At 45.5% G+C, this 12,193-nt stretch overlaps 1 protein-coding gene across 3 annotated transcripts in view; it reads right to left on the bottom strand.

Annotated features, from left to right (window-relative positions):
• LCMT2 (leucine carboxyl methyltransferase 2) overlaps nt 1-9,168 on the bottom strand; it is a 33,498-nt gene extending 24,330 nt beyond the window's left edge. For 2 of the 3 annotated variants that reach the window (XR_007508837.1, XM_049823178.1), the window contains exons 1-8: nt 9,061-9,168; nt 8,649-8,773; nt 6,397-6,478; nt 5,865-6,045; nt 3,342-3,498; nt 2,717-2,906; nt 2,182-2,289; nt 348-438 (exon numbers count right to left, since the gene is read on the bottom strand). Coding sequence is in view for 1 of the 3 variants with exons in the window: in XM_049823178.1 (XP_049679135.1) it covers nt 348-438; nt 2,182-2,289; nt 2,717-2,906; nt 3,342-3,498; nt 5,865-6,045; nt 6,397-6,478; nt 8,649-8,773; nt 9,061-9,099 (973 nt within the window). In the remaining 2 variants the exon portion in view is untranslated. The remainder of the gene's footprint in view (nt 1-347; nt 439-2,181; nt 2,290-2,716; nt 2,907-3,341; nt 3,499-5,864; nt 6,046-6,396; nt 6,479-8,648; nt 8,774-9,060) is intronic. The other variant, XR_007508838.1, reaches the window with a different exon arrangement.
• Nucleotides 9,169-12,193: the final 3,025 nt, after the last annotated feature.

Genomic DNA, 12,193 nt, shown 5'->3' with positions numbered 1-12,193 from the left:
GGAATAAGTTGAAAAGGGAGAGTCTGTGGGATCCCAAAAATAGGAGGAGGAACAGAGCAGACTGGCATTGCAGCCATGCACTGGAGGGCCCTACGTATAAACAGAAGGAAGAGCTGTTCAGACTGGAAGGTTCAATAAACTGAAAGAATTAAACTGATCAGAACCACCAGAGTCAGGACATTGCCCTGGCCTCCCTATGGACAGCAGCACCATTGTTAGAAGGATGGAGAAAGCTACCCGCATGGCAGCATCCCATCTGTTCCTTCCAGAGTTTTATTGTCTCCTAAAACCTCTCAGAGAAGCCTGCATGACATAAAAGAATACTACGAAAACTAGTCAGTATGTACCTCTCATATTGGATAACAACGGAGTCCAGGAAGGTTCCATCCCCTTTGATGCAGTCAAGACAAAGTAATGAGAACATTTCAGATGCCATTCCTGTAGCAAGCCCAGAGAAAAACAAACAAACAAACAAACAAACAACAAAAAAAAACAATCCCCCTCAAAATCTCAGAGCAAGCAGTAGTAAGGATCTCAGAATGGCCAGGGTGATCAAATCAAAGACCAACCTAGCCTAGCACTGTTTCTAACAGTGGCCAAAATCAGAAGACTAAAGTTGAATCTGAGAAAGAGCAAGTATATAAATACTCTCCTCACTCCAACCTTCAAAAATTTACAGCTCAGGGATTTTCTAAGCAAGAAGCTGTGTCTTTATATTGAACAATCCTTGACGGATTTCTCATCCGTGAACCCATCCAGTTGGTCTTTGAACTCACATAAACTCCTATCACCTCTAACACGGCAAGGAGTTCCACAGCTTAATTATACATTGCATGAGGATATATTCAGCCAACTACGTGACTGGAAGGTATAACCATGAATTTAAAGGGTGCAAGAAACCACAATATTGGCATCATTGACCCAAATTCTACCAGAAGTAAAAAGCATCTTTTGAAAAGTGATAGCCAAAAATTAATGTAAATACCAAAAATGGAAGAATCCACTATTTTTCCCTAGGCTAATTATTCTAAAAATTAGTCGCCCTCAGCACTAAGTGTGTATTTTACATTTCTTATCTAATTTGATCAAGCTTGTTTCCAGCAAGACCTTGAACTTACTTTATCTCAAGGGCTAATTGTAGACCTCTCTGTAATCACATATCTTACTCCTATGCACATTTTTTCAGCTTGGACTGGTGTACATGTTAACCTCCTCTACAAGGAAAATTATAAAAAGTCCTTTCTCACTGTATGAGCAATTGCCTTGATCTACAATAATTCTTGTACACATTTCTACACCACTTTGCAAATCTGCCAGCATCTTTCAGTCATCCCTTTTGCATTCATGAAGCAGAGCAGATCCTGCATGTTGGCGAAATAAATGCAAGCACATTAAATTGTTTTCATACTGTAGGCTGTTAAGATTTCTAGAGAGAATTATAAACAGAGAACCACAAAATCAAAAGGGAAACTTGTAGTAAATATCCTACAGGATATTTATCTCAAAGTTACTCAGTATCTTTGACTTACCTTCTCTTCTAGACTTCAAATAGTCACAAACTTTGCCAGCAGTTAACATTAAAATGGCAAAGAACAGTCATAGTTAAATTTCAATCATTAATATAGGAATACCTGTACAAAGTCAGACAAAAAATACCTGAACGTAGTAATCTGTATCCAGCAATGACAAACAGTAATAGCCTACGGAAATACAAGACAGCAGTACAAGTGCAATCTACTTCCCCCAGGAATGGTCCCATCCATTTGCAGTCAGGAACCTCACATCAGGCGTACTTTTACGTATTCAGTAATCCTCAATGGATTTCTCGTTCATTAAAATAATTGCCTCTTGAACCCATGCAAACTTTTAGCATCTACAACATCTTTTATACCACCAGCTAGTTTGCTATGCTAAGACTGTCTCCTTGAGAGACCACTCACCAAGGAAGGAACACAAAGCTTTTCTAGCACCAATGAGAGTCTTCTTCCAATGCTACTCGCCCCAGCTTCACATTGAGCTTCCTGCAGGCTCTGTATTAACTAAATCTGATTCAAGATCCTTTCTGACTACATGAACACCTATACCTCAGAAGCTCTTGTACAGAACTGTGATCATAAGAAATTGCAGACACCTTACCACATCAAAGCTAGGTCACTGGTGTTCAGAATAAAGGAGGGTTACCTCATATTCATCAAAAGGCTCCAGAGCCTGCACTCTTTGCTGCTCATCTTCTGGAGTACAACAGGTGAAAAACTCATTCATATCCATGACACTGCACTCAGTCCAGCCCTAAACCAGAAATCACTCAAAATTATTACCTCTGGAAGGATAGAGGATCACTTCGCAGAAGAAAACAAAGACCCTGAAATAAACACCTGCAGGAGCCTTTAAGACTGTCTAGCTGGAACAACAGCAGACCAGAATCTGGTGAAGATAAATCTCTTACCTGTAAAGCTCTTAAGAACTTAATTTATTATATCTAAAGTCTCACAGGAACCCACCTTGCCTTAATCCCATACCAGAAAGTAAGCTGCAAGTTGGTTGGAATGACCTTCAAATGACTAGTCATGCTACTAGAGAAGGCAGTGTCTCAGCCTTGGCCCTGTTTGCTTCAACCCGTAACTGACACAGCTGATGACTTCTGAAATTATTTAATGTTACAATCTTTCCCAGATAAATCATGCTTCATGTGTGCCCTAGAGCTGCAGGTACTTACCTTTTCAAAAAAGCGCCTCTGCTGTGCCTCACAATCAGGGTACTGTGCCAAAGAATGAAGTACCGAGTTCAGCTGGCTAAAATGCTGCTGCATGACATGTCCAAAGGGGTCCTCTGGGTGCATCTGCTCATACAGCAGAAAGCACGCCTGAGAGAAATGGTCTGCTGCCCATTGAATCAAGGCATCTGACCTGTCAGGCAGATTGTGCATAAGAAATTAAATAACTGAGGGCCCAACTATCATCTGGCAGATGCTATACATCTTCCTGCAACACCACAAAGCATGCTATTAAGGCATCCTGACAGAGGTAACAGACAAAAGAGAATCCTGTGCTGGGGACTTACGAACATCTCCTCCCCACCTGTGCAGAGAATTCAGGGGATGAGAAGAAGAAACTCAAAATCACTTGTTCGAGGCTTTTCTTCTTTTTTCCCTCCCTTTTAGGATGTAATGTGGACATCAATTACCCCATCACAACTACGATGTAAGGAGTTGTTTGGGACTTCCACAGAATTCCTGAGGCTTTACTTATAAGACAGCAGGTCTTCCAGCCCCAGGTGATGTACATACAGAGAAGCTTGTTCGTTTCATTTTACCACCTAGCTAACAGGATAACGCAACTGACCTGCTATTTTCCATGTAGGTGAGCACCACCTCTGCTATGAAGAGGGTGGGCATTCCATTGTCCAGTCCTGCTTCCTCGAGGGCTCTCTCCAGCTCAGACAGCTCTGATAAATCCACTCCCAATAATTTATAATCCTCTCCAGAAAAGGCAATGACTCCTGGGAGACAAAAATGATACAATCTCACTATAGCACTGATGCAATACTGAGACCAAAAGGGACAAGTAGGAAAATCAACCCCACAGGCAATTGCTCACAAGGCTGTGCCCATCAAGTCAATTTCTTTGGGCCATGTACAACAAAATCCCCATCACTAAATGAATCATAAAGGGACAGTGTCAAGAAGCGATCCGTTAAATGCAGACCTAAAAGTCCATTATTCCTAATGCAAATTTCACCTACAGATTTCTCATAGAATTATCACATTTACTATAACAACAAAACTTTATCATATTTACTTTAACAACATTTTTATAGAACTACTGTAATTCAGAATCAAATCTTAAAGGCTGTCTTTTATAGACCTCTCAGTTTAGGCTCAGAAAGTACCATTGCTTTGACAGAATTTGAATGGTTTGCCTCACAACCATAAAACCATTCTTGAGATTTTGGGGGTCTGTTTGTTTGTTTTTTAAATACATGTCATTTCTGTAAAACAGCATTGAATCCTGAACCAACACATGCTAGCTGTCTGCAAACACCAGGACTAATCTCACAGATCACTGTTCTCAGGAAATAAGGTCCAATTTATGATTTGCAAGCATTACCATGACATACCTCCATACTCCGTAAGAGCATCATAAGCTATAGCTTGTTGACCTGTTTCAGCCAAAACCAAACATAGACAAAGCTAATTGTAAAGTACATTTAGAAACCAGCTACTCTGTACCAGTACAATCCAAGAATTAGACCTGTCCTGAGAACTGTTAATCTATACTGTTCTCAAAGGCATCCATTACCAGAGGCAAAATGGCCTTCTTCAGAAGCCCGTCCCAGGGTTCCCTGTTAATTTCTTCTAACAACTAACTTGTCTATCCATCACTTCCTGCCCTCTGGACACAGAGAACAGGGTATTCCCAACTCTTCTGACAACCCGCCCACCTTTTAATTTAAGTACTTGAAGATTATTGGTATGGACAGAATTCTTTGCCACGGGATGCTGCCAATACTAAAAACATGAATGGATTGAAAAGGAAACTGAACAAGCTCATGGAAGAGCTACTAAGACTTGTTCAACTGCTCACAGGAGCCAAGGACTTGTGCTCTGCACCTACCTCTGTAGCTGTCCTCCATCTGTATTTAAATTGATTATTACAGTCTAAATGTAGCAGCTTACATATCTATGTCTCTATTGTATTTCATTCCACATTTTCCAGACCATTCATGCACTTTGTCAAAATCCTACTCTCATCCACCATATTGCAACTTTCCCTATTTCTTGCTGGTTTATTACATTTTCACCTTCTACAGCGTATCATCTAAAATATTAACGGAAACCTTGAAGGAAATCAGGAGAAACCTCTAGTGAATCCCATACTTTACATTCCTCCATTTTGCCACTGAACTGCCCCTTAGTACTTAGCTAGCATAATAATCCTTTCAGCTCTGCTTAAATTCTACAGTAGTTTTATAAGGCTCATTTTTTCCTGCCTTGGATGGAAAAAAAATTCAGGTAACATAACGACTAATGTTTTGTTACAGTCAAGACACCTAAGAATCATAGCTTCTCTCCTACCCATAAACCCCATAAATCACAGTATAATTTAGGTTGAAAGGGGCCTTTAAGGTCATCTGGTCCAACTCCTTGCTCACAACAGTTACCTGTATCAGGTTGCTCAAGGCTTTGTCCAGTCAAGCTCTAACTATCTCCAAGGGTGGAGATTCTACCACCTTTCTGGGCAACCTGTTCCCATTTCTAACTACTCACATGGCAGAAAAAAAAAATAAAAAATCATTATACGTAACTGGAATTTCCTTTGTTGCAATGTGCAACCATTGCCCCTTGACTGTTTGCTTCATGCCTCCAAGAAAAGTCTGGCTCCATCCTTTCTATACTCTCCCATTAGGTAGTTAAAGACTGCAGTAAGACTTACCTCCCTCCCTCCCAACCTCCTCTTCTTAAGGGAGAACAAACCCAGTTCTCTCAGCCTCCCCTCCTATGTCACGTGCTCTACCACTTTATAATTTGTGTGACCTCTCACTGGACATGCTGCAGTTCGCCACTGTCTTTGTACTAGTGAGCCCAAAGCTGGACACGGTACCTCAGAAATTGTTACAGAAAGAAACTGAACTTGGTTTGATATAATACGCTCCTGACAAATCCATTCTGGCAGCTATACATCATCTTATTATCTCCCAATGCTTATGAATGATTTATTTGTCCCAAAATTTTTCAGAAAATGAACATGCTTTTCATCTACAACTTCGTAGTTCCTCTACCATCGTATCTCACTTTTTAAAGGATGAAGCTATGTTTGCTTCTTCTAAACATTTAGTAACTAGAAAACCTTCCATAAATATCGTACCTAATTCTTCCCCTCCAGTATCTCCCACCAGTGCTGACAACTCTTTCTTTCTTTTGATCAGAGTAGCTTTCTGGCATGCCACACTTGGGAAATCCACCTCATATACCACAGTGTGATGCAGAAGACCTATGTCCTTCAAACGGAAGTATAAGGAGTCAAAGCCAGCACCTAAAGACAGGATCTGCAGAGAAAGTATCAGAAAAAGTTATACTCAACTCTAGCAGCATCCTGAGCATCTAGGTGTGAAAAATATTCAATCACATCATCTGCAGAGTGACAAAATCAGACAATCTCCTGCAAGAGGTAGAAGAATTTTGTGTAGTTATTGCCCCCTCCCAGATACTTCTGTCAAAGGGACAAATGGACAGACTCAGCAGTGCCAGTCAGATTCTCCGTGCTCTTCAAAAAAGATCCTCTTCTAGGAAAGGATCACAACAGATGCACTAATAAGCTACTGCAGTGCCAAGATGCCAAAAAGACTTTTCACATATACAGTGGAAATTGCTAGTACTCCCAGACAAAGAAAATGCACCTGTGTCCTAGGGTAGCTTTGGGTCTTCAGCAGGAAGTCTTGAATGCAGTGATCTACAGCACGGGCGCGGATGTAATAACCCCTGTGGAATGAAATTCAGTTGTAATCACTGTCCAGGAACCCTATTTCTCCAGCACTGGCATCCTCCATTTCAAAAAAACTGATTTTTTCTCTCTCAGCTTCTACCCCACATTTATAGACCTGCACTGGGAAACATCTGATGATTTGTCGTATCTAAAGCTTGTTAATAAATACAGATCTCCTGTATTCAGTAAGTGTATTAACCAACAAGATTATGGATAACCCAGAGAAAACGTGTAGATATCCTAGCTGGACCTGTTCTGTTTTACATAAATAAATACTCACTGGATGAAAAAGTACGAATTCAGACAGTTAGGATGCTCCCCTGCAATGTGGGTGGCCAATACCAGAGTTCCTGCCCCAAATCAGATGCCATAACAATATGAAATTAATTCCTTTACTTACAAGAGGCTATTGGGTATAACAAAATGAATGACACTGTGTGCAAATGCAGCGAGAGGTGAACAAAAAAGGGAAGAGAAGCAAAGTCAGGAAAGGAATTTCATTCTCTGTTTTCTGAATGCATGGAAGTCTAACTCCTGGAAAGTGATTACTGTTTGCCTAGTCTGGTAGGGACTGGCGTCTCTTTTTCCTTGGCATTCTCTTTTATTGTGTTTCATCATGTCCCCACCAGGCTTACCAGTTCCTATCACCCCCTTTAGCAAGCCAGTTGTCATCCCCACGCCTCGCAGGGACTAAAGACTTCACTAGATACTCTAAGACGTCCCAAAATTCGTCATGACAGTGTTGACAACTGCAATACATAACTCTTTCTATGAATTTAGTTTGGCATGCCAATGCCATGTGACAAGTCAACACAGGCTCAGCTTCCTGACCTGATGAGCAACACTTGTTTTCATAGGCCTGCAAGCTTCTGCTTGAATACCACTTCCCCCCCCCCCCCGCCCCTTGTCCTGGTTTTGGCTGGGATAGAGGCAATTTTCTTCTTAGTAGCCAGTACTGTGTGTTTTGGATTTAGTGTGAGAATAATGTTGATAACACACTGATGTTTTAGTTGTTGCTAAGTAGCGCTTATCCTAAGTTAAGGATTTTTCAGTTTCCCCTGCTCTGCCAGCAAGCAGGTATACAAGAAGCTGGGAGGGAGCATGGCCAGGACAGCTGACCTGAAAGAGCTGAAGGGATATTCCAAACCACAGAATGTCATGCTCAGTGTATTAACTTGGGGGAGTTGGCCAGGAAGGGCAGACTGCTGCTCGGACATCAGTCAGTGGGTGGTGAGCAATCGCACTGTGCACCACTTGTCTTTTCTCGTTGGTTTTTATTTTATTCCTTTTTGTTATTATTATTATATTTTTTATTATTATTGTTAGTATTGCATTTTATTTTACTTTTGTTATTAAACTGTTCTATCTCAACCCACAAGTTTTACTTTTTTTTTTTTTCCTATTCTCCTCCCCATCGCACTGGGAGGGGGGAGGAGCAAGCAAGTGGCTGCATGGTGGTTAGTTGCTGGCTGGGGTTAAACCACACCATCCCTGAATGAAATTCCTTTAGCAACTCACAGACACTTTGACTGCATTAAACTATTAGCCTTGTATTACTTGTAAACTCCACTACCATGTTAAGTGTAGAACCCTCTACACATGCACATTAAAACATTCGTGCTTGTGTCCTGCAAAGCTCCAGAGAAGACCTGCTAGTCAGTCACCACCAATTCAAAAGATAATACTGTTTCCCTGAGCCACCAAATACCTTACTGAAATTGTAATGTTCTTGAGAATTAATGAGAAAACCATTGACATGCTAACATTTTTAGTACATTAGTTTTCCAATCTTCCCGAAAGCAGTTTTCAGCAGCATTGAGTACAGGAGTTAGGAACCAGTACAGCCACACATTTCACTCAGGACAAAGCTTTCGATTTTTGCCCACAAACCATGTAAAAAAAAATTACACTAACAGTCTAAAAAGGTTACCTTCCCAAGAGACAGCGCTCTGCAAGTTGCCACTCCAGTCACCATGCGTACCTCCCTTAAAATGCATTTTAAAAAGCTGTGCCTTAAACAACAGTGACAACTCAAGGGGCCCGGGGAATCACTAGGGCCCTTCCACACCCCGAGAGGCGGGAGGCAGCGAGCCCCACGCCGACCCGCCGGCGCCGGGGCTCGGCAGCCACAGAAGCCGAGGGCCCCGCGCAGCGCCCGCTCCTCACCGGTGCACAAGCGGGGCTCGCCGCCGCCGCCGCCCCACCAGGAGCTGCAGGAACCGGTCCTGTACGTAGCCCCGCGCCGCCGCCGAGCACTTGCTGACGGCGCTGCTGCCGCCGGTGCCCTGGACCTGCCGGGACAAGGACACGTTTAAGGTCCGCGGCGCCGGCGCTTCCGTCCGACGCCGCGGGCCGGAAAGCGGCCGGGCCTAGCGGGGCGTGACGGCGGGGCGAGGCAGCGCCAAGGGGGGCAGTTACGCCCGGCGCCGCCGAACCCTGTTCACGTCCCAGCCTCCCCTCCCCCCCCCGCGCCCGCGTTTGCCTCCCCTCGTCCCCCGAAGCCAGTCCGGGCCCCGCCACCCGCGCCGGGGCCACGGCTGCGCCGAGGGGCGGCGGCGCCCGGCCGAGGGTCACTCACGGCGGCGGCGCGCGGGGCGCCCGGACGCCCGCGGCCCATCCTGCGCGCAATGGGCCGCCGCGCCGGGAAGGCCGACCGCACCGTCGGGCGCAGGGAGTGACGCGCCGCGCGCGGCGCCCGGCGGAGGGAGCGTCGGGGGCGGAGGCCTGCCGGCGGAGCGCGCCCCCTGGCGGGCCCGCTCCCGCCCCGTGCGTGTCCCGTCCCCGGGCGACTGGCCCGGGCTGGCCCCCCCCCGCGTGGGATCCCGGCCCCCGGGGTCCCGTCCTGGCCGCCCCACTCTCAGCGCTGCAGCCGCGGTACCCGGCGGACCCGCAAGCGCAGTCCCGTACCTGGGCCCGGTAGCGAGGGAGCGCCAGGAGCGCGTCGCCATGGGAACGGGCGGCCTCTGGGCGGTAAGCGGCGGGGCGGGGGGAGAAGCGCTGCCTCAGGAGCGGGGTGTGGAGCTCCCCGGGGCGGGGTGCCCATCATCTCCTGGGACGGGGCGCGGAGCTCCCCGGGGCGGGGCGCCCATCTCCCGAGACGGGGTGCGGAACTCCCCGGAACGGGGTGCGGGGCTCCCTGGGGCATGGTGCCGAGTTCCCTGGCGGGGTGCAGAGTTCTGTGGAGGGGTGCAGAGCTCTGCGCAGCAGGACCCACAGCCGTTCTGCCCCTGCTTGTTCCCTGGGCTGCAGTTTAGAGCAGAGCTGGCACTGGTGACTGCCTGTGGTTTGGGACATGGTTTCTTGGGGGTTCACAAGCTGGCAGTGTTGAGGACAAACAGGCAGGGCCATGGGAGTATCTATGGTAGAGGAGGTGAATGTTTAGTGCTATTTCTCCTTAGGATTTGTACTAGGTGGTATAGAGGAGCCGTGGTAGCCTGAGCTATGTAAGATGTCAAGAGTACTATGCTTACTGTCCCACTCAGTATCTCTACACATCTTGTACTCCACAAATTAGTATGTTGTGTATTACATAAGTTACAATCTCAAAATGTCACTTTTATAGTGAATGGTCAGTGTTCATATTTCTGACTGGGACCCATAAAGCTCAATCGTCAGCCCAGTGCTAACATTTTATCAACAACTATGTGGAAATTTTTCTCTGAGGTGTATTTTATTACTGTTGCCTTTTAGGTGGTTCCTGGCATATCTGAAGTAGCTAGTCTTAGCTGCTGCAGTTATAGCACAAGATACAGCACATTATGGTAGCTCCTATATTTCTATTTGTATTCTAGATGTTTGCACAGTTTCTGCAGAGGTCAAGGCTTCCTTTTCGTCCAGGTTCCCTTTTCCTAGCTGTTCATCATTTTGTTGATCTTGTCACATCTCTGGGATCTGGGAATCATATTTTGATTTAGTTACAGGTTAAGACTTACAGGGAATGCTAGCCCATCATGCTGGCACTTCCGATCCTACAGGATTTCCAATTTTACTAGCATCTTGAGAATTATGATGGAACAAACACATGGCAGCAAGTTGGGGAGTGGCCACTGAACTCACTGCATCCAGGCATTCCAGGAAGTGCTTTCCAGTTCTATGTTTCTATATCCATAACAGCCTTCTGTGCAAACTCTGTGAGCTGACACTGAAACATGAACGGGGCAACTAGGGTTTAAAACAAGAACACAGACCCAAATAGTTTGGGGGGGCAGACAGGGGGCTGGGAGGTTAGTTTCCTGTCCACACGTGTGCTCCAGGAAGGGAGTCTCTATATCAGATTACCTTGATAAAGGGTGAGAAGGTGGTGTGCAGCCATTCTTGGGTCTGCGTGTCCAATACCTAGCTGTCACAGATATAAAATCCTGTAATCACTCATAATTTTATCAGTCTCTGGCTTAGAAGCAGATGGCATTTTTGCTTCTATGTCCTTCTTAGTTTGGAAGGATGTTTTGGAGCCTGATTGCTGTAGTAGCTAGACATCTCCTCCAGATTTCTTGTTGCATGTATTAATGGCCAATTTATATCCATTTATTCTTGATTCACAGTTAATCTGAAATTGTTCCTTTACCTTTCTGGCACTGACTTCAATTGTACAAGCAGACAGATTTATCACCTCTTGGTCTGTGTTTTGCCAGACTAAGGCTAGCTAAGCAAGTTCTGCTACTGCGAAGTAGAAAGCTTTTAAATACATTTCTGATACGGGATGGATGCTGTGTGCGGAGGGTATGCTGTCATAGACCTGGCACTGCCCTCTGGTTTGGACTTCTTCACAGGCTGACACGGGGGAGGGGATGCCTCTTCCCTGGTGTGCATGGGCAACCTTCCCCTGCCTGGTCTCTCCTCCCACTCCTCTGATGATTCCCCTGGGGCTCTGCACGACATTCAAAGCTCGTAAGGAATGCACAACTCACCCCAAATAACAGAAAACACATAGCAGAGCAGCACAAGGCATCTAGGGGCCCCATGCTGCTCCCACCCCCAACTGGGCAGGCGGTCTGAAGAGAGGGGAGTACATAATGAAAAGCATTTGCCGCAGCAGCTATCTATAGTCTTTTGTGTTTGGGAGCAGGCAAGAGACAGGCGTGGCCCTGCCTGCCTGACCTCAGAGTTGACGTCAGAGAACCCCAAATGAATAACAGGGAGTGCTCCAGTGAGAGAAGCACAGCCAGGCTACCCAGCATGGAAGGTGAGACACCAGCACCACTAAACAAAAGAGATAAAATGGGAGGTATTGTTCCCACAGAAGGGTACTCTGTATCCACAGTATCAAGACTCTGGCTTCAATTCAAGCTGGGCCAAAGAAATTTGTGTCTTTCTATGGGCTGACTCAGAAGCACAAAATCAGTACTTCTGATCTACTACTAGCATTTTCCCTTACCTGTTGTGCTTTCTTAACTACTTGGATGCATGCTGAAGGTTACCAGTTGCAGCTCCATATCACCTTGCACCAAGGAAACAGTTCTAGGAATGATAAGAACGTAACAGATCTGTGTTGTGCCAAGCGGTAGGACTGTGTCTTAAGAATATTGTTACCCAAAATACTTGATTCTAATGCCACTGATATTGTCCTGTTGCTCCCAGTCACTGCAAGAGTAGAGGGCTGGATTCATCTGCCAGTCTAGGACAATGTGGTAAGAATTGGATCCAGGAGAACATAGGGTATGAGTCTCAGATTTCGATCATTTTATTGTAATGTAATACCACAGAAAGGCCTC

Source organism: Accipiter gentilis, chromosome 19 (genome assembly GCF_929443795.1).
Source record: "Accipiter gentilis chromosome 19, bAccGen1.1, whole genome shotgun sequence".
Taxonomy (NCBI): Eukaryota; Metazoa; Chordata; class Aves; order Accipitriformes; family Accipitridae; genus Astur; species Astur gentilis.
This window is presented reverse-complemented; position numbering and strand designations above follow the sequence as displayed.